At 44.2% G+C, this 23,287-nt stretch overlaps 1 protein-coding gene across 1 annotated transcript in view; it reads right to left on the bottom strand.

The window, feature by feature from the left end:
* Positions 1–23,287, bottom strand: part of LOC137909156 (kelch-like protein 29) — a 115,891-nt gene that overhangs the window by 36,675 nt on the left and 55,929 nt on the right. The window contains exons 5-8 of the mRNA XM_068753585.1: positions 18,153–18,349; positions 16,172–16,284; positions 15,637–15,783; positions 5,874–6,072 (exon numbers count right to left, since the gene is read on the bottom strand). Coding sequence (XP_068609686.1) covers positions 5,874–6,072; positions 15,637–15,783; positions 16,172–16,284; positions 18,153–18,349 — 656 coding nt within the window. The remainder of the gene's footprint in view (positions 1–5,873; positions 6,073–15,636; positions 15,784–16,171; positions 16,285–18,152; positions 18,350–23,287) is intronic.

The following is a 23,287-nucleotide window of genomic DNA, read 5'->3' as shown; positions in this document are numbered from 1 at the left end:
TCTCGCAGGGCTCAGAGCCATTTCCGTCTTGCTGCTGGTCCCCAACCATTTCCACTTATCGCAGCTGCCTCTCTCTAATCTCTCTCTCTCTCTCTCTTGCTTTTTCTCCTCCTAATCCTATGATTTCTCTCCCTGGGTGTTAATTTGCTATGCCGAGGATCAAGGGGCAGAAGACTCCCAAATGATGCCAGGGTCCGGGGAGGTGTTACATGTGCATGTGTGTCAAGTGCGTGTTGAAAAAGATACAACAATAACACTGTGTTTAAAAGTCAAAATACTGATCGACCTTTAGTAGAAGACATGTGGATGGTATTTGGTTTCATTTAGCTGACATGAAACAAACTTGAATGGATCAAGGGTGCTGACAAACTTGTAGAAATTAAATAATAATTGAATTGTGAGCAAAGTCATTGGTGGTTTTTTATTTTATTTAATTCTTACAGAAAAATGGGTGATGTAATTCTTTTCTGTACTTAAGAGAGTTATTAAACGAGAGTTCTCATATGAACGCTATAAATCTTTTTTTTAATGCACATCCTGCAATAAGAATATACTGACATTTTTTCATATCAATTTCTAATATTACAAAACCAGTTACGCGATGGTAAAATTATATAAAGCAGCTGCAGTGTGTCTGACGAAGCAGTGTCTCCGATGCTCAGAATGACTGACACTCTATGCAGTTTCTGTTGGAACTACTTTCTACTATAAAGAGGAAAAAAAAACTCTACGTTCCGGGTTTGTTCTCTGGATTCCCCAGAGGAACAGGAACAACGCCACAGGAGAGATATGTTCCTGTTGAATTTTTAAAATGACATTTCATCTCCCCTCTGTGTGCCGTATTAGGAGACAGACATTTTATAACCCGGGGAAATAAAAATGAGAGACGTCAGTATGGCTGGGCCAAAAATGTTTTCAAGTGAAGTGGATGAATGACCCATTAAACCTATCAGTATTTAAACGGCATGCATTATAAATGAATACAGGCACGCCCGTAGTTGGAGCAACCATATTGGCACCATGGGCAACGACGCAGTTGCAGCCAGTCTGTCTGTTGAATACCGGATGAGGCTGAAGTAGCCGAGCAGCAGGTACGCAGGTCAAAGTGTCCCAAGCAGCAGGAGTGATGCTGAGGCTGATCCATATCCATGTAAATGTTACTCGTCTAGTAACTCAATCACTCGATCATCAACCCCTCCCTCTCTCACCTCTGCCTCCCCCTCCTCCGTAGAGCAGGCTGACAGTAGTCACTAGTCAAAAGGTCAAGCGAACGGAATCATAATTTTGGTAGCAGCCCAGACAGAAATGCATACTGGAGGTTATCTACTCTGGATTTACTGCCTCCGTGTTACATTTGTGAGCTGAGAGAGATGCGTTTGCTCGAGATTCCGATGATAAACTGCAGGAATATCAAAACACACTCCAATCCCCCTGTGAATTGTTGCATCCTACTTTCTCTCGCTCGCTCGCTTTCTCCTCTGCTCATTCTCGCCTTTTCTCTCTCTCTCTCTCCTTCCCTCAAATGCCATCTCAGACTCCAGAAATAAAAATCGGAAGAGGATCTGCTGAAGGGCACTCCTCACATAGAGCGATTAAGACGTCTCTGGCACGTACTCCTGCATCCCGCTTTCCCAGTTAGAGAGGTGAAACGGAGCAATCTCATGCTGCATTGGCTCTGAAACACAAACCAGGCTGAATAATTACACAAAGCAGGACAGTAATTAACCAAGTCCTGACCAGAAAAAGTGCTGATAGCTTCATGTTCAATTTGTTAACGGTTGGCGTTGAAGCCGTGCAGCCAGAGAGAGATGACAAATGATTCAAGCATGATGAAGAGCGGCTGTCAGAGTTGATGAGGAATCATCGCCTAAACGCCGAGACACTGCAAACTAGGACCAAGCCAGACGCAGGGGGGAAGCCATCGGATTATTATTTATGCTGTTTAAAAAGGTGTGAATCTCCTTATCCTTCCTTTGAGGTGGTGATGCTTCACAGGCGCTTTCTTTCAAAGCGGTCGCCGGCTGGCGGAGGCGTGAGCGGCGAGATGAATGTCACGCCTACAGGCTTCTGAATTCACAGAGCAGTCCTGTTTCATTGTCTCCAAACTCAGGATGAAGGCCAAGCTATTGTGTGGGCTGATCTAATGAAATCCAGCCATTTCAGACCAGTAGCACAGGCAGAATGTATCTGGCTTACCTTATGCGCCAGGAATTAAAAATAGTTTAGTCAAATTTTATACTTGGATATCCGAAGCCACTCAGGGACCAGCTGAAATCCTGCATGCAACACGAACAAGGATCCGGATAGCTGTTTGATAAGAGCTCGGGAATCTGGTGCGAGCATCCCGTAAATAAGACTAAAACATGCTGCATGCTCTCATGTCTCTTGTGCTACTGCAGCAGCTGTGTTACTGCAGTTCTTAATTTAACACCACCTTCAGATAAATGAACGCTAGATTACATATGCTGAAGTGGACGGAAGGAAAAACTGGCTTTAAAAAAAGTGCTGCTCCTGTTGAGGGATTTCCACCTACAGCGAATGTATTTAAAGTTTTAACAACGTGTGTGTGTGTGTGTATGAGAAAGCGAGAGAGAACGAGACAGAGAAACAGTGTGTGAGCCGAGCTGGACCCCCACGTCTCCTAGTCATTACGGCTCATTTGTCTGAGTGCTATTCCACTTGGCTGGGTTGAGTTAACAGTTTGCCCTGGCGTTCGCCACCCTCCTCTGAGCCCAACGTAACGTCACGTAACGAAATGGGGACGTAATGTAATGCTACACACACACACACACACACACATATATATATATATGAGTTCTCTCACGTCTTAAGATAAGCAGGATTCTGACTAAACTCCCGACTCCAGCGGCTGTTCAATCCCCTTGATCCCCTGGAAAGTCTAATGACAGTTAATCAGATGCAGGGATACACTCTCATGAACCAATTAGCTGCTAATGGATACACAAACAGTACACAAAACACAACAAGATTCATTATTTTCACTTTCCCCAAGAATCTTTTCAGGACAGATGAAGAAGACTTCATGAAACGTATTTATCGTTAGAAGGACAGCAATTTATCATAAAATGAAGCGATCCTGAAGAATGGCTTCATCTTTGAAGATCACATAACTTATGATGATGAAATCAATTTGGCCTGGAGTTAAATACGGCGACACACCAGGAAATGTCAGAGACTAAAAATGAACCAACGATAACAACAGAGCTATAAAGAGAAGTGTAGAAAATGACAACAACGCTGCACAGCGGCGCTCTATATAAAGTAGAACCTGGAAATACAAGACGATTACCATAAAGGGCATGTGGAAACCATCTGGCTGGTTCTATTTAGCTGCAATAGAAACAACGTTCTTAGAGCTTACAGCTAATGGAGCAAGCAACTCATTAAGAAGCCGGCCTTTTTCTTAAACTCACAAGAAAGTTTGTGCTATTCCATCTTAGCAGCACAATGCTGCGTGCATCTTCATAGACCATTAATATTCATAGTAACAGCTTTTATTCGTGACATGATTTATGAGCTTCATTTGGGGAAAAACAGGAGAATGATACAAAAGATATATGAGATTCTTAAAACACATTTGCACGGTCTATAATACTATTACAATATGATTACAACAATAGATAAAATGTCTACATTCTCCATAGCGAAGCATTGCTAATTTCTGCAGTTCCCTTTCTGCGAGAAACGCATGCTTTCAATACGAATATTATTTGTGGTATTATTATCAGTATAATGCAATATGCAACTTCTCTGCTAATGAAAGCAAAGGGAACACCTGGCCTGAGTAACCTCCTGCATATTCACAGATTCAAGGCTGTTCATTAACGACTTTTCCCACACCAATAAATTACAATTGTAGAGCAAAAAAGTGCAATTCAAAGTAAGATTTATCACCAGTGGAAAAACTGAATGTGTGAGGTTCAGACACGTGTCACACACACACACACACACACATGCACTATAAAACACGATATATCCTCACAAGTTCACGGATTGACTGCTCTCAGCAAAAAGTGCTTCACGGATGGCAGTTCTTCTTTCTTTTTCCGCTTGACAGACTTATCAACCGAGCTCAGGTGGTGCCCCATCTGCTTGCACACATTTAAAATATACACACACACACACACACACACAATACCACACAGCAACACATTCACTTACTGCTTACACAAGTAGACACATGCTCAAAGAATAAACTCAATCAAATGTCTGCCCTTCAAATTTAATTTCTTATCCCCCTTGCGCTTTCTCCTCCCTCCTCTCGCTCTGACCATATTCCAAGCCCTCCTGTTCTCCTAACTCTCCTCTCTTTCGCCCTCTGCTCCTTCCAGTCTTGTATTCGTCTTTCACATAAAAAATGATGTCCTCACATCTACGCTGCAATCCCGGTGTTGGTGCACAAATACTGTGCAGAGTCCAATTTGACCGATGTCAGTAGATGACTGAGCAATGCATCCTAATCCTAACCACTCACATACACACTTGGGGCATAGAAAACACTATCTGGCCTAAAAAAAAAAAGATGCAAACAACTTTATGAAATGTCAAGCACAGTGAATCAGGACACAGGTTTTCACAACTGACACACAACCCCAGTGATTAAATGCTCTGTGTAGAAAGTTACTCGCAGCTTCAGAGCACAGTTCAAAACTTGATTGAGAAAACTTGTAGGAATATTTCTTATTTATTGAGCCGAGAGGGTATAATGCATCATGAATGCATTCATCCCAGTGGCATTCATACATTTATATAATTCTGTTGTACAGAGGCACGAGCTGCTGTGAATCAATATGCACTTCAGTCCGCATAATGGGGCTGGAGGACAGATAAGATATGCACATACCAAACACAAAAAATATGCCTTAACAAAAAGAATGCTCCGAGATACTGTTAGAACGAAGAAACGATTAGATTGAGGAAGACAAACGGGATGATGATGAGCATGCACAATACCGCAAATGTCTTTTCCTCAAGAGGTGAATCATTCTTTATGAAGCCCCAAGCGGATGCATTACAGGCAATTAAAGTTGCAAAAAAATATTAACCTGATGCAACGCCCTCAATGTTTGTTTACTGGCAAATAAACGTACTGGCTGGACAATTGCATCGGCTTGTAAACTGATCTCTCCATAAAGTGCCATTTGTAAAGCAATTATCTTTATCCTACCAAGCAGAAAATAACTTGCGCCGAATGGTAAGGTGAGCTGGTGCGAAGCTCATAATACTTTGCAGACACTATAATTAGCAGAGAGAGTGTGTGTGTGTGTGTGAAAAATCCAATGGCCAAATGTAATTAATTTTGATGAGGCATCCCAATTTCTACGAATGATTCTTTGATTTTGAACAATGCAAACAAGCCCTATCGTCGGTGACATGGGCGTCAGCAATGATTAGTTGCTAGAGGACTCTTAGAGTTGTTAGGAGTTTATTTGCTGGATTTGCTGCAACTGTGCCTGGTTCAGGCTTGACAAGCCCTTGAAAGCTGTGAAGGCTGGCCACTGTCAACATCTAACAGCAACCTCACTCAGACTCGGCTCCTGCGTCACTCCCTTTCTTCCTTGTAGAAATAAATATCGTCCTTGACATTTAGAGATTAATATGACCCATTTCCAGCATATAATATTTTGCAGTAGCTTCATGAATAAGAAAAAAAAAATCGAAATCACTGCTTTTGAATTTACATTCTTTTTGTGGAGGAGATCTGACCTCCCCGAATGTGTGGGTGCAACTATACCGTCTATATGTTCTGGGTCAAGGTCACTAAGAGCGCAGCAGGTCACATCACTTCCACTTGTAGTAAGGGCATCCGAAAACAAAGATGGTTCACATCATGAGGATGAGTTTGTGCATACCAGCAGAGAGCCTCGGCCGGGTCCTGGGCGTCAGCATTTCCTGCCGTGCGTGGGGCAGCATGTGATAGCGCTTGGCCTCATTAACCAGGTCGCGACACGCCTCCGACGACTTGATCAGCTCCTCGTTGTCCACCACGTTTAGCAGGTAGGATGGGTGGATGAAGGGAAGTCGCACCACCGCCAACAATGCTGACAAATTCTATGAAGATGCATAAAAAAAGACAAAGAAAAACAAGAGAAGGAAGACAATTAAAGGTTGAAGGCTTCAATCAGGGAGCAACCCTCGAATAACATCACAGAGGCAGGAATAGAGAAACAAAAGCAACAGAAGGAAATACACTGTTTGCAGACAGTGAAACTGTCAGAGCTGATCAAAGAGGATTCGTGTGAACTACACTGAACAAATGACAGACTGGAAACGCTGGATCATCACTCACGAAGAAAAGTTGGATTAATCTGAACCTCATTAAATCAGGGTTTTTATTTGTCGTGCAAATAACTTTTTAATAATATCATTAAGATGATGGGAAAAACAAGTACTGAATGCAACTAGACCATTAGATGAGTGTCAGGGCCTCAAAGCTTTTAAAACACTGCGCGTGTCAGGTTTAGTTTTCCACACTCGAGCAGAGCAAAATTGCTCAATGAAAAGGCAAGGAATTATCTCCCTATATTGCTAGCAGGTTCTCATATACGCCGCAGACAATCTCACACATTCACGCACCTAACGAAAAAGAAGCCATTCAATGCTTCTCATCATCACGAAAAGTAAACCGATAACATCCTTATGTAATCTTCAGCAAGTTCATGCATTCTGTGAGCCAAAGCACGTTGGCGGGGGGTGGGGCATCTTATTGCTTCCATCTCGAGATTCGGATTTTTCTGTCCAAAATGAAATCTGAAATCAGCAAAAAAGCAACAGTCGCATCCGGTAAACCGCGACCCATTCAGGCCGAGAGACCACTCAGAGAGAGACGCTGAAGTACTGGGGGCAGAAAAAAAAACCCATTAAGGTCGGTTTCCAGCAAGATCCTCATTATATTTCTCTTTAAGGGTCACCTAGAGGTGAGGACTCGCACAGGATAATTAGATTGTTTAGATACTTAACTTTGAGAATTAAAATGACAGAAGCGTCATGTCCCACTACAGCAACACATATACCGCGTCTCTTGGTTCCAGACATTCACGGGTGCCTCTTGTGCTCTATAGGTGTTTCCACAGAGGTAGGACGGAATGTTGCCATGGCAACCTTGTCTATAAACCCGGCTGCTGAATATTTGAGCGTGCGACAGTCTGGGTGTACATGTGCTGGGCAGCATCCCCAAGGGAGACTCATCTGCGTCGACAGTAAAGGCAGTAAACAACCTTGGACGGAGTGACAGAGAGCAAGGCGGAGATTGACCTCGGCGAACTGTTGGCTCCGAGCGACGTGGCGGCGCCGCGTGGGGGAGAAGAGTAAACCGACAGACTAAGAGAAACATCATTCAGGGAAGAACAAATAATAAAGCGACGCTGCTAAAGCAGCTCCTTCTCCCACCTGAGGCCTCGCCTCACTATGGCATGCGTCCCATTTGTTTTCCAAGCGAGTCTCTGCGACCGAATCGGAGAAAGTGAAGAAGGGGACAAAGTGGAGGATGGGGGGAAGACGGCGCGAGAATGACGGAGCGGGACAAGGGAGGGAAGACAAGTGCAAGAAGAGACAAAAAGAAAGAAAGGAGAATAAACGAGCGATCTAAACTGAAGGAAAAACAAACAAAGAGAAGACGGAACAGAGGATGTGACCATGGAAAGAATCTGCCGATGACACGTCCTCTCTGCGAGCGTGCTCACAGCGAAAAGCCGTCCTGCAGATGGAACTGTCTGTATCCCTCCTCCACGAGCGTACACAGCTTACCCAACAGTTTATCAAACAAACAGCTCAATACACACATAAACACTGGCAATCGCTCCCAGCGCCTCGGCTCGAATACAGCGAGGAGGTAGCGTCAAAGCAAGCTGCTTTGCATACTGAGATATTCTTCAGGGAAGACTAGCTCACTGGCTGGGGGGGGGGGGCACTTCTTTCAATTAAAGTGTACCCATAGTGGGAGATTCACCCCAGTGGTGACGGAGTCGTGTCACACTCAGATGGAGGGGAGTTAAGTTTCAAGCTTTCTGCTTTTCCATTACTGAATGTTTCTCTCTCAGCCTGCCCCGGCCTCCTCTCTGTGGTGTCAGGACATCACTATTACCGGAAATCCGATTGTTTTCAGAAGCATAGCCACTCATTTAGGTTATTATTAGGATGCATGAATCTACTTTGTCATATCTGAAGTCAGTCTAGCCTCATGAGATCATCTGAGCATCTGTCGTTCTTCTAAAACGGGTCCAAAAGTGACCACTGTGACCCTCTGAACTAATTTAAGGCAGTATGTGGGTCAGTTTCAGCCAGGTGGTGCCCGTAGCGGCACAGCAGGTTTGAATGTGTGAAAACGTCTGGGTATGCATGTGGAAATCTTGTCCCCATTTGGAACAGCAGGCGGAGAGGCTTGAGTCTGGTCTCCTCTGGTGTTGAGTCTGAAAGCCGCCTGGGATGTTATCCAAACACTGGTCTCCTCTAACTTCCCCCCCCAAAAAACGTGCAGCGCAAACAGGCCGGAGGCTCAGCGCGCAAATGCAAAGACACTTGTGTGTACGACTGCACAACGCAGTCACGATCTGTCGGAGGCACTCATGTGCTGCTCAGGCAAAGCATGCTGGGCTAGATATCAATGACCTTGAACAGGAATAGCCAAGTATAGCTGCTTCCACAATTTGTAGAACAGATGAGAGCCCAACCAGACAGCAAGGCCAGAGTGCAGGCAATGATTGGCAGCTTGAGCGTTGTGCACACATGTTCAGCCTTAGCCGCTAAGGCTTAGCGGCATTGCTTTTGCACACCGTGAACCACACTTGAATATTCAAGGGCACACACACGCACACGCAAAGTTAAGTTTACTTTACCTGTGGGGAAAAAAACTGGGAAACAAGCATCCTGCTGTACCATCTGCAAAGCTTAACTCTGCACAAACCCACATCTGTTGTCGCCTCTTTTCACTCGCCAAACATCTTTAAAATGGGAGTAAAACTACCTCAAAGATGCAGCGTCTGGTCTCGGCAGAAAGAAAAGGCCCGAAAAGGCTGCTGCCTAAAAAGCCGCCCACATACCCACAGACAGAAGAGACAGATCCTAACATGTGAATGCAAGAGAAGAGGCAGATGGGTATACATGTTAAATCCCGCTGGTGCATTCAGTCCAGAGGTTTCCATTTGACTCTAAATCTTGTTGAAGAGATTAAGACAAAGTAAAGTCACCGAGGCTGGATCACTGATTAAAGATGGATGGATTCAACTGTACTGTAAACACAGTGGCTTATCTACTGAGTGTGTGTGTGTGTGGACGGAAAGCGTTACAATAATGCTGAGTGTTACGCTTTAATTCACTTTAATTCACCCTATAATAAACGTTCTTTTTAAAAAAAAAAATATGAAGAAAGAATTTCCAGCCATCTCTAATTCTACTTAACGCACTCTCTCTCCCACTTCTTTTTCACTTTCTGCCTTTCCGTGCACCTCCGTTTCCAGTCCTCGCTCGTCCTCCCACGCATGCATATTTTGGCATGGAAATGAGGGGCCGTTGCACACTTGCTGCTAATATTCAAATCCAAGGTGACAGACCTCACAAAAACCGAGTCCTGCCCCTTAACAGACCATTTAAACTATTCAAAGCAGAAATTATTGCAGAGACTAATAACCAAAAAGAACGACACACTTTTTTAAGAGTTGCTAAAAAAAGAAAACGTTTTGTCATCATAGGGATTCTATAATGCATATCTTTACTCGACTACTTGTGGCTGGTGACCGTCCAATATATGTACATAATAAACGAGTAATTAAAGTTGCTGCATACATGCGTCTCTATATGAAAGAATCCGTGTATAAGTTTCCATTAGGCTCCATTCCTATGCAACAGGTGAACTTGTTTTAGCAATCCAGGCCAATAAAAGTCTAGCAGTAGAATTGCTGCTCTTTCAGTCCTCCACTGTGGTCTAGTTTGAGATATCTCCATCTATATAAGGTTAAAAAGAACTGTCCAAACCTTTGATAACAATAACACAATATTTATTACATTGAGCTAAGCGATAATTAGGAAGCATTTTTAGAAGTATTGCTGATGTAAAGCTTGCCAAATGAGCATGCTAATGAGTTGTGTCAGGTTAGGATCGACCTTAAAGCACCAATATTACAGCATTTTAAAATCTGTTAGCATAAAACCTCATTCCAGTAGCCTGCATATAAAGTGACAACAAAGATGTAGTGTTCGAAGAGAAATGCTGCTCTGGATTTTTCAGTTGACCTTTCATTTAAAGCGGCTCGTCCTTCTTGACTACCAATGTGGCCACACCTTAACAATCCCTAACTGCCTCGATAAAAACCAACCACCAGCTCCAGGTGGTGCATCCTTTCCATTCAACCAATGGAAAGGTTGCATTTACTTGCTTTTCTTCTAATTTTGCAAATAAATAGAGGGTTTAATATTCAAACAGGTGTTTAATGGGTTAATTATGACGATTTTTGATAAAGCCAAAAGACATTCAGGATTTTACCATCCCACCTGGAGGAACGCTGAGTGAACATGGCATGCGCTGGTCTGCAAAGTGTTCCTGTGCGAGACATGCACAGGTAAATAGACAGTTTTCACAACCCTCAGACCAATAAATGACAAGCTCGCACTCTTAGATAAGAGCAGGCGGTTGGCTCTGGTTCCATTTCTTTCAATCTCCAGTGACCTCCCTAGAAATCACTGCACAGGCAGTCAGAGTGAACGTGAGTGCTTTCCTACCTGTTGAACGGTGCGGCCCGTCTTTTTCATCCTCTCGCCTACTCATGCAAGCAATCCTTGTATGCTTTTAAAAAGAGATGCCATGTACTGCATGCAAATTATAATAGCTAACTGTGCCAACTAGACGATACCGAGCCCATGGTGCATAGTAGATTGTTCTGAGGTGTGGAGACACATTTATTAGTAAGATGCTGCTAAACAATCAAGCTTAAAAATGTAATATCTCTTACACACATATACACACACAGACAGGTGGATGGAGGCGTGAATGGGTCAAGCCTGGTGAAAGGCAGGGATAATGTGTCGAACAGAGCGCCTCTCAGATCCGTCACAGGCAGCAGAGAAGCAGCCGGGAAGCCGGCATCCGCTAACAAAGATGACAAATGTCCACTGAGCTTTTCCCCATTTCACTCCTGTCAGCCAGGACTCACGCCTCTCACCGTGTGTGTATGATGACTCAGTGCCACGGTGCCGTCAAATAAGTGACACATGAATGGCCATATCTATTTGTTTTGTTCTGAGCAGATAGGAGCCTGTGGCTGCGCTAGTGTGACGAATGGGTGACCCAATGCTTAAAACGCAGATTTATGCGGAAAGAAAAAGCACAAAATCACTGACACACAAGCCCTCACAGCAGCAACAAACCCACTCTGCATCCTTTATTGTCTGTCGATGTGTCAAAAACCGCGCGAGTGTGCTTTTTTCTTCCGGTAACACGTAACCGATGAGTAAAATATGCTCTTGAAAATGTCCCCTCATTTGGGTTCAAGGGATGCTTCGCTGAGCGTGTTTGTGTGTCTGCTGCAGATGCATGACTGTGTTCACATCAGCCGGATGGATGGAAGGGGGATGGAGAGAGACGTAGCGGACGACAGATGCTGACTGCTGCCCTGAGCAACTTCTGACAGGTGCAACACGTTCCCCTCTGAGGCCTATTTCAGCATGACTTCATCCAAAACAAAAGAAGCTGCTCATGCAATTCAAAGCAGTCGTCTGAATGACTGCCTGCTGTACATCAACATTAAACATATTATCTGGCATCCCAATTCACTGACTTGTTAAAAGCATCGAACCATATCCAGGAAATTTGTGCATTTTTAGTTTTTGGCTGCATTTTTGTCTTTTTCTTTTCTCCACGTCGGCTCATTTGTGCAACTTTTATATGTCCAATAGTCCAGCGGAAAGGAGAGGCCTCTGGCTTTCTATGGATAAGCAGTTTCTGCGGTTGAGCGGCCACCGTTCAACTGGCTGCACGCATCAGGACTCGCGGCGCTCCGGGACCACAAAGGACACAGATGTGAATGGAGGTCCGGAGTTCAGCGGCTCACATCGGATCCACTTCACTCGCCAACGTGCAACTTGTACTAAATTCCAATATAGAAGCTATTTCCAGTCTTGCGTTAACATTTGAACATATGACTCGGATGTGAACATTGACTTGCTGTGCATTTTGCGTAAATCCCAGTGCGCACGGGTCCTCTTAGTGGGAAAAAGCAAAAATAGAAGAGGGAAAGAGGGAGAACAAAAATCCAAGATTGCCCACTGCATAAATCTAATTTTTTCTTGGTTTACTCTACAAAGTTGATTGTTGTGATGTAACCTCATTTCTATAATTAAAAAAACAAAACATTTCTTAAACTCACAAAATGAGAATATGATTAAAATGAAAATAAAGATTAATTTGAAGTTGGAGGTCAAAAACAGAATGAATTAAAAGTGACATTTGTAGTGAAAGGGGAATTTGATCTTTTCATAATTTGTTCTGATGTGTATAAAATCCTTCCAAATAATAACCATTATAATGAAGTAACATTTTTAAGCATATTCTTTTCGCTTGGGAGCTGCAAGTGTCATTTGTTGTGTCTGATGAGTGGACAGCAGGACCTTGTTAATGGCGAGGCCTGTCTTTTATGAGGAAAGTTCACCATTAACTGTCCTTTTTAGCTATTACATTAGTTGACCGTATTTCCAAAGAGCCAATTAATCCGCCCCTTTTGTCAGGTTGAGTCACCTGGCAAGATAGGATATATTATAAAAAAGAATGTTGAAGTGAGGCATAGTGGAGGTCCTATTCAGGGATATGGCAGTGCCTGGCCTGTTATAATTGGACCCATGTGTCTGTGGTCGTCCCACAAAAGACTGCTGAGCGACAGGAAGGACAGGTCTCTCTCTCTGTCAGCACCTTTGCACAGGAAATATGAAGTGCCGCTGCTTTTCCAGGGTCTCGTTTGTACAAAGGTACAAAATCGGTGTCTTGCACACTGAATGCGGAGGCGGACGAGCTCCCAGATGAACCGTTTCACGATTAATGAAGCATGAGGAATGACTACATTACGTGGTGTATAATTGATTCTAGAGCAGCAATAAGGACAATTTTCATGATGAATTCATCTGTTGTTTAGTTTTGCGATTGATTGGTTAACAAAAAAATACAAAACAGCAGGATACTCAGCATTAACGAGGATACAAAGCAACAGCTTCCTAATGACTGGTTTGAGGTTTTTGGGAAATGCTCTGCCAGTTTAGATGTTGAGATCAATAACGCTCTCATTTCTGAAGCTGCATCGAGGAGGAGGCTAGTTTCGCATAATGACTGAGAAGAGGAGGAAACAGATTCACCTCACAGACAGACGTGATGGAGGTATAATAACTCATTCACAACTACGGTAGATTATTCCTTCCAAGACATCCAGAATTCATCCTGCAGATGAATTGTTTTGTGTTGCAATGATCTTCTCATTTCATCATTGCATTCTTATTGAACGCACCTCTATTGTGAGTTTTTTCAGCAACATACAGTACACAAGCCCACATGCACAGATGCTTGCAGGGCGGTGTGCATTCAATGGCCCTCGATAGAAGACAATTGAAACGGTTCTCTTCCTCCATCCGGTGGCTTTTTCTCTCATAGCAAACCATTATTTACACTCAAATGCGCTCCCTCTTTCTCTAATCGGTGTCCATGCCTAGTTTCCTGGTGCCGTCGGATGTTAGTGACAGGATGGCAGGGAGAGGAAAATTGCATATTATTTACCCAGGGCCTTCAATATGCCACTTTTCCACTCCTATAGCCTGCAGCTTACAACCCAAAGCACATGCACCGAAACACGAGCGCACAAAGCTACACATACGTGTGCACCCAGATGAACGCGAACGCAGACAAAGTCTGCTCAAGGCTTAAAGCTTTTTCCTTTCCCTTGTGTTTCCGGCAGTGTTATGACATTCTGCGCTGACATGTCATTAAAATGTGTCACAGTACGGTGAAGGAAATCACTCCCTGTATCCAAACAGGGAGCAGGCATGGAGGGGAATAGAAGGCAGGGACTGATGAGCTGCTGCTGGAAGGTGAGTGCAAATTCAGCCCACAGGGTCACATGACCTGATCCCGCGGCATGACGGAAGCATCCCGTTTTCTCCGGAGGCACCGGGTCCGCTCGTTGTTAGTTTTGGTCACGCAAGACCAAGAGCTTGTTCCACATCTTTGCCGTCAGGATATCATGTCCATGGGCAGAGGCAAAAAACCAACTGGACGTGTCATTAAAACACATCCCATTTCTCTTTCCGTCTCGCTCCGTCTCTTTCTCTTCCTCAAATCTCCTCGCCTCCCTCTTTCGTCAGGGACGGACTAACCTGGGTGTCTCATTTCAGGAGAACGGTGGGCTATTCAGACAACTGGGAAATTGTTCGATTTCCTTTATCCTCTAATTCGTCTGAGTAAAGCGCTGCACCTCTCCATTAGAGGGTGAGATTGCTGGAGTTCGCTGGACTGAACAGGAAGGGGGGGTTTTCAGTGTCAACGACAAGGACTGCATCATCTTCTATAAAAAAAAAAAAAAAAAAAAATCTGCAGCACCTCTTTGTGACTGGGTTTGTGATGTCGGACAGCCACACTGTTAGAACTGCCGCCACCTATGGGAGGATCTAATGAGCATCTGCTTTCGATGGCTCATCCTTTTCCTTTGTGTTGTGCTTGATATTTAAAACCCTCCACTACTAAACGGCCGGCAGGCTTTTGACGGATTTCGCTCTAATCTCAGAGCGCCACGTATCAAAGCGTAAATGTTAAATGATTAATCCGAAAGGTGAGGAATTCAAATATTGACTTATGCGCCTCGTAAAAGTGCGCGCTGATAAAGTAACATTGATTAGCTAGAACCGCAGTGAATGTAATCCGGATGATAAAAGGTAGTCCCCCCCCCCCCCCCCCCCCCTCCTCTCTTTCTGCTTGATGAGAAGTCATTACTTTGAATGAGTGACTCTTCTGCTGATGGACTGGTGTAATTTATCGTATAATAATCTTACCTCCATTTTTAAATAGCTATAAAATACCTTAAAGTCCTCGGCTCTAAATTCATGGTTTTGTGAATCTATAAAATGTTCAGGTTTTCACCTGCTGCAAGCACTGCCATTTCACCTTTACATGAACGCAAAGCAGACGCTTCGGACTTCGACCGATTCTGTGTTTGTTAAAATTTGACCCGCTGTAATTTATTGCCAATAACTGTTTAGGGGGGGGGGGGGGGGGAGAAAACAGCCTCTGGGAATAAATCCTTCTACAAGAACGGAAAAAGAACCGCAGTTGTCCATGTTGTTGTTGTTGGTTTTTCCATGCGATACAGTGCCTCACAAACAAACAGTGCAACTAAGAATAGAGTGGATTCTGACAGCGAGAGGCCCGTGGGATTGCAAGCAACCGCTGTATCTAAAGCATTAAGCTGATGAACACTACCAGGAGAGAATGAGGAGCCACTTGTTTTTTTTGTGTTGCGAACCTGTAGTCAATAGAGCGACCGCACCAGACAGCATCTGCACCTTCAGCGGCAAGGTTTTTATCTTGCCTTTTTTTTGTCTCACGAGACACAGAAATGTACAGCAAACACACTCCGTTCTACGCTTTAGTACCTGCACTCTGGAGTTGGCGTCCTGCTTGATCCATTTGATAACAGTCTCATAGACCAGCTCCTCTGCTTTAGTGTTGAGGCTGTCGTTGGACAGATAAGCCACCAGGTCCTCCTTAGACACACTTAAAATCTCTTCTTGTCCCGCCACCTGAAATGTCAAATCAAAATATTTTTTTCATGTCCAGATTTAAATGCATTTATTTTTGAGGTAATACAAACTCAACGCAAAGAAACAAATACAAAACGTGTAGATCAATCTACCTCTGCCTATATCTATATCAATCAAACTACCTACATTTTATTTCCATATTGCATTGGTTCAAAATACTGAAAGTTCTACATTTTCCTCTCCAACTTCTCTCCAATTGTTTGCAGCTTTTATCTGGAAGATTCAAACATTGCCAAGACGAGTGATCGATGTCCCTCGGCACTCGTCATGCAGTCGGCTGCTAAATACAAATTTAATTAAATACTTTTTTTAATTTGTATTTATTCTTGCTACCCGAGCACGATTATTTTCCGCAGCGCCTACCCACCTCAGGGAAGTTCTGCAGAGCAAACGCTTTGGCCATGTTGTGGAGTTCCGTGCAATTCATGGCCTCAGCCATCGCCAGCACTCCCAGACAATTAGCGGCAGTCAACTGTTTCGCTGGAGTCGATATACAAAGTCGGAGAAATGTGGAGAGAGAAAGACAGACAGATGAAGAGAAACGGATAAATCAAAGTCAGGAAAAAAAACCTAAGATACAGATTTGAAAAATAGATCACAAAAGTTGAAAGCTCTAAAGACAGTAAAGGCGGCAGCAGGAAGCTCAGACTGGAATAACTGCCTGAGACTAAGGGACAACAAGTATAATAACTCAGAGGACAAAAAACAGAGAGAATCGATTCCTCACAGTCCAGGCAGGAGGTGGTGGACGTGGATTTGGGATTAGCTGTGCGACTTTAAAGAAGTCCTGTCAGATCTTGAGACTAGTGCGCACACACACACACACTGAGCATATATGAAACTCGCCTCATGTCCATGCCAGTGGGGAGAGAGCTACACTACAGTCTGTGATCCCTTGTAAGGGTACATCATTTACAGTGCTGTGAATGTAATTCTAGTTTTGACACACATTTATCACCGGAGAGCGAGAAGTGTTGATGGTGCAGCGCACACCAGCGAAACATGGCACATCTGGGTCACTGAAAAGGGCCTGACATTAGCCATCAAAAGGAAGCCAAGCCAAATTATTTATCATGCAGCGACTTTTCATCATCGAGTCTGAAAATCTTTGCAAAACAAATAGCGGATGATAAAACGGTCGCATAACATCTGCTAAATCAAAGCAAAAATCAAAGTTGAATGAAAATGGGCCTCATGTTGCATCAAAGTGGGCCTGCGAAGCTGAACAAAAGGCGGTCTGTAAATGTCCGTCTGTTATTCCATTTGTGCAGACGAGAAGATGTCTCACCGCGTACTTGCATTCTCCTTTCATCAGTTTCTTCTGAGGCGACATGACAGCGTCTGAAAACCCTTCTAACGGTGGCTGAAATTTGACGTGCTGACGAAACTGTGAAAGCGATTGTGCTCTCAATTCACTTTTAATACTTCTGATGAAAAAGTAATTTCTCCCAGTGGAACCAAGCGCACAAGAAGTGACTTCGTTTTTTAACCCCCCCCCCCCCGCCCCCAATAAAAGTCAAAGCCGCATAAGTAGGTCGAGGAGATGTTTGCCATCTCTCCACGAGCTTCGATATTATCGGACACGTTATCAATTTATTTTCGCTGAAGGACACACACACACACCTGTGTTCTCTCCCTTTCACATGCGCTGAAATGCCATGAATCTTGTCAAGAAAGAATGGATTGATGTCTTGCCGGCAACGAAGACTATAAATGGCTTTCCCTGTTTTCCCTGGTCTTTTGCCCAAATAGAGAAAACAAATCAATATTGTGGGCCGCTGGTTCTCTTTTACTTTCTTTTCACTCTTTTCCCGCCATTGACCTTTCGGCTAACCTGCACTTCCCTTGTGTTACAGATACTCGAAACAATTTATTAAATGAAATGCAAAACTTGACATTTGCAGGTTTTTGGGTTGCCTTTTTGGTTTGTTACCCACTAATACCTGAAGCAAGCTATTTCCTTTTCACGCGACCCCTTAAGGCCCCCCCCCCTCCCTCTATTGTTCGACTTTTCAGACCTTGTTTGAGCATCAATCTGTTTGGCTAGTCGATTTTGATTACCTCATGGTTCAAGCCAAAAGATTCGACATTTAAATGACAATTGTGTCTTGACCTTTCTCCTAGGTCCTGTGCTAGGTCTGCCCCCCCCAACTGGGACAAGATCAGGGGGGCTCGGTGCTTATCAATCCCTCTCCCTTGAGCAAGAGTTGGAAACACCATCTAAACTCGGGCCAGAGTCAGGGAGGAAATTTCAGCTCTGCATAAGACCTCCAGTAAGGCTGTGCATGGTGATGAAGCAAGTCGACAATGAAAGCGTGCATCCCTGCTGATACAAAAAACGTTCCTACCGAGGAAGGAGATGCAGACTTTACAGAAGGTGTTGAACTGGAACTTGTTGGCGGCCTCCAGGAGCGTCTTGGCATTGGCCGAGTCGATGACCAGAGATCCCGTGTAGACGAACTCGAGCAGCAGCTCCAGCACGTCGGCGCTAATGTTGCTCATGTTCAGCTCCAGCACCTCTCCACTCCTCATTTCCCCTGACGACCTGACCAACCAATCATGGCAGAGAGAGGCGAGTTAGTGGGGGGGGGGGGGTAGCTAGGAAACAAAAATAAATAATAGGACAGGGGACACAGATACGTGTATGCAATGCACAACACCCATAACACACCTGGGCCAAAATGAGAGCAGGGAGAAAATAAGAGTCATTACACGATACGAACGCAAAGTGAGAAAAGAAGCAGAACTTTGGGTGGATATCTATTTGACAGTGGGGCTAGCAGACTTGAGACAATTACCGCGGCATCTGAAACAAATGTCTCCTCTGAGCAAAGATTAGGCAAACATGCTTATCACACGCGTATTTCTCATGCACACCGAGATAGACACGCATACATCACATGGGTACGTATGAGCAACAAGACAGACGTGTGAGAGAAACAATTTGCCAGCAGACATAGAGATGACAGAAGGTGAAGCTTGTTTCTGCAAGCCGCTGCCATGGGCCTGATGGATATTTAAGCAGGAGTATCAATTCCTACGGGTATGGTGTAAGAGGTGCCAGGGAGTGTTTAGATGAGCAAATTAAATAGAATGTGATATCCCTTCTCGATGAAGCTGAGAGTGGCACGGCTTTCGGAACCGGGTAACATTGTGACTTCATCGGGATCGAATGGCAGAGATGACGTCACATGTAGGATCCAGACAGGGACGGACGAGAGTTAAATGACGCCTCACTGCCCGTGCTTGATGTCCCACGCGGAACGATAATCCACTCAAGGGCAAACTAAATGGAATCACAGTCCTGCGGGACACACGGCCCCCACTAATGTGTCTCTCTCTGGACATCAGCAATGTGAAAAGGAGAAGGCATTGAGATGGATGGAGGCTGCACCATGATAAAGTGTGTGTGTGTGTTTGTGTGCGTCTCTTTCCCTTTTCCTTTGTTGGTTTAGAAATCACGACAGTCAGATTTCAGTGAGGTACAGACAGCAAAACAAACAAGATGAGACAGGTCGGCAAAATGGTTAGAGGAAGATGAGTGAGGAGGAGGAGGGAGATTGGACTCGATGAGGAGGAAGCAAGAGGAAGGGAGGCAGGGTGAGACGGTCCTTCCACAGGGAGCCAGCAGCCATCCTTCTGAGAGGGGGGTATAAGGGGAGTTGTGTGTTCCATGACTGTGCCTTGGTATTTTGAAGAGACCCCCCCCCCCGCCAAAAATAGAAAAAAAATCCAACACCACACCTAAACAGAACCTTTGTCCCCGCTGTGATAACCATCAGTAGCCTGTGGTGCATGAACTGAGTCATTAGTTGTCATTTGAAGTGCACTCACAAGGTGAGGGGGGGGTGGGGGGAGAAGGACACCACAAAAAATAAATAAAATAAGACAATGGAATTTGTCTCTGGATGGACATTGGCTGGAAAAACCAAAGTAGTTACTCATTTCCTCCTGCAAAGCAAAAAGCCATGTAGTGTTATTGCCCTTTTTTCTGCACAAAGCACTGCAGGGGGGGGGGGGGGTGTTGTTCAGGGTTAAAGTGATGCAGGGAGGCAGCTAAAAATAAAGGAAGAGCATGCTCATCAACCTGCTAAGTTAGTGCAATAGGAACGAGTGGCAGTTTGTTTTGTCTGAGCACTTAAGCGATGGAAATGACTTTTCCAGAGCTTCTAAAAGAGGTGGATATTTATGCTGCCTCTGATTTGAGACTTGAATTTAAATAGTGACAGAGGGAGGCAGAAGGAACAGGATCGACAGAGGGAGAGAGAGAGAGAGAAAAGAGAGAGAGAGCGAGAGAGAGAGAGAGGCAAGGCAGGAAAAAAGATGTGGGCAAAGAAATGTGTTTAATGAAAAATGCACCACTTATTGAAGAAAAAAGTCTTAAAATCTACAAAAACTGTCAAAATAGTCGAGGAAGGAGTGGAAGACATACAAACATGCACACGCGCGTGCGCACACACACACACTGATACATCAACAACAACAAAATATGCAAAGGGAAACGGGGGAATACAATTACTGGTAGCTTGTTCTTACAAGAAAATGTATTCCTTTAAAGTACATAAAAAAAAACAAGACAACTTAAGATGGACGCTTACTCAGGTGCAAAGCCGACGCTGCCTGGGCTAAAAATGGCTTTCATTTATATTTACGGTCTGTCACAACATAAATCAGGAATAAATTATTAAAAAAATAAACCTAATGGGGGAGCTTTATCAGAGTTTGGATATGGAGCGTTTTGTTTGCGAGGAAGAGGCTGCAGTTTTTCGTGCACATAAAATATGGGCAACTTCAAGGCTATCTGGCAGAAACCAGTCCAGCTTGTGTAAGAAGCAGAGGACGACGAGGACAAAGAGGACAGCGTGACAAGTGGAGAGTTTAAAAGCCCGAGTGTAAAGATGAGGCCATCAATATGAGAGGAAACTGAACAATTATTTGATACATTGACCAAAAATATAAATAGATTAATGTTACACATTTTTGTCATGCCTGCTAATGAGCCTGCTTAAAAAATAGCGTCTTTAATTTTGGAATTCTTTTCTTCTTCTCTTGGGTAACAGCTATGTGCACGAAAAAGGTACAACAGCTAGCCTTACGTGCTAATTTAGGGGGATTTATTAAGCACAAACCAGCATTCACTGGGTTGAAACACAGCAGCTGGTATTAATAAATCTCACAGAAATAAAATGTCAAAAAAGATTTAGTGTAAAAAAAAAAGTGAATTTCCTGCATGAGGCCCGCTGCTGCTGGAAAGAACCACGACTGTCATTTTTCACTACAGTGAGCAGTGCTGTGCATTCAACGCCCATAATATATGGGTAATAGCATAAATCACAGGTGTTCCAAAATGATCTGTGCAGTGAAACAATATGATGTGCAATTTGGGTGACCTGAATCTTTAAATATGACGAGTCAGAGAAGTGTTACTAATTGAAATTTGAGGGAAGCATTACGTCCTGTCTTCCCCTCAGGCTGACTGCAGCATCGGAGGGCTCTTCAGAGCACTTAGGGCTCAGCAGAAGTGTTCACACCTGGTTGACATTGTAAAGGGATTTAGCACAGCTCTCTACCCATCTCATAGTCATAACGCTCTCTGACTCGCAAGCATAGAAAAACTCACAGGTTGACAAAGAGGAGGGGAAGAAGGGAGAGAAACAAGTCAAATGAAAGTGTGTATCAGGAATGCACAAAGATTCTGGAGCTTTCTATATTACTGTGGTGCGGAGATGCAGCGGCCATAAATTAAATGCCTGCAGAGCATTCTTATTGGAAAATCCTGAAGGGTAAAATGGAAGTACTGGTATGATCTGTCTCCCCGCGCTGTGCACTGGTCCTTTAAAAGGGAGGATAATGGATTTTTGGTCAGGGGGAGATGGAGGATGCGTGCTTGCATTTAGGAGCGGCATTATATCACGAAGATGGCAGATCACGTGACCACCAACTGTAAGGAAAGCTTTGAATGCTTAAGGTGACAGATGTGGCAGACAATACTGGAAAAAAAGGGGACGCAAAGTCAAGATTTAGATTGTTGAACTTGACCAGACAAGAAGCAGAATCTTAGGTTTTAAACTCTAAAATGCAACTTCACATCTCTTCCGTTTGACTAACGACACAAGCATCATGTCCTTTTATTCCACTCGAATACACGCACTAAAGCTTTCATGCATGCATGCAGACGGAATAACATTCGGGACATTTGCACACATACTCGCATGTTGGTTTACAACAGGCTGGCAGAAGCCTGAACGCCTACTTAATGAGACGGGCGAGGGAGGCAGACCAGGATACAGAGCGTAAACGGCGATGAAGTCTCCCTGTCACTTGTTTGACCTCATAAAGACATGTAGCCAGTCACGTGTCGCTCAAAGATAATTTAAGCTGCACTAAAAGCATGACCTAAGCTGCACACGGAGGCCGTAACTCAAGTGCTTTTGGTAGTTTTGGCAGCCATGACCGAAATAGCCTCGATCTTCCACTTCCTTCTTTTCTGTCCTTCCTCTTGTGTCACGACTTCATCTTCCAAGACCAATGATTTCTTGCAAAATGAATAATTAGCAGAGGAAATTCATTAGGTATTCTGCAGTGTGAAGCTAAATGATGGGATGTATATTTTACACAAAATCTGACAAGACTGACACTGTGACAATCAATCAAAGTTGTTTTACAAGTAATTGACCAACTAATTAGAACTTGGCGTATTAAACTGTCAAATCAGGAATCGTCGGCAGCAGCAGGCGCCGGTATGAGCTGCTCTTCTGAGAGTCTTGCGTATCAGTGACTTCGTCTCTGTGCATAAATGAGCCACCTTTATCCTGTTTAAGGGGCAGTCTGATAGATGGGCTGACCAGCATGGGGCTTTATTTCCCTGCAAAGCCACTCCTCTGCTGTTGTCAAGGTCAAAGGAATACTCGGCGTCTCTTTCTTATTCATGGGATGTGTACCAGTAAAGCTGTCATGGAGAGAAGCGGTCCGAGTACAGACAGACTCTGTGGCTTTCCCATCTCGTTCAGGATGAACAAGCGTATCGGAGGCGAGTGAGGACGCCGCGGCGGCGGCAGATAAGCAGCTCCTTGCTCTCTCGTGAGCTTGCAGGGGAGAAAGCGTGGCTGCGGGGCAAAGTGACGAAATTCCCTGGGGCGTTTTGGTGTGCATCTCCCTATCTGTCTTTGCCTGGCGCTTCATCTCGCGCCACGCAAGTGAGCGCCAACGCACACTCTCATACACACAAATAACACCAAGGTGGCTAAGCAACTTTGAATCTGGGGGACTCTCAATCAAGCTGAAAACACCTGCGAGGATTTGAAGTAAGCACGAGGACAATTGGGAATTCTGATATTTGCTACCCGGAAAAAGAGGCATATAAAAAGACATGCTAGTGCTATCAGATTGCACACACACACACACACACACAGGCATCTAACGATACTAAAAAGGTTGCACACACGCTCGTGCACACGCACGCAAACTATGCAAACAAAAGAGC

Source organism: Brachionichthys hirsutus, chromosome 20 (assembly GCF_040956055.1).
Source record: "Brachionichthys hirsutus isolate HB-005 chromosome 20, CSIRO-AGI_Bhir_v1, whole genome shotgun sequence".
Classification (NCBI taxonomy): Eukaryota; Metazoa; Chordata; class Actinopteri; order Lophiiformes; family Brachionichthyidae; genus Brachionichthys; species Brachionichthys hirsutus.
This window is presented reverse-complemented; position numbering and strand designations above follow the sequence as displayed.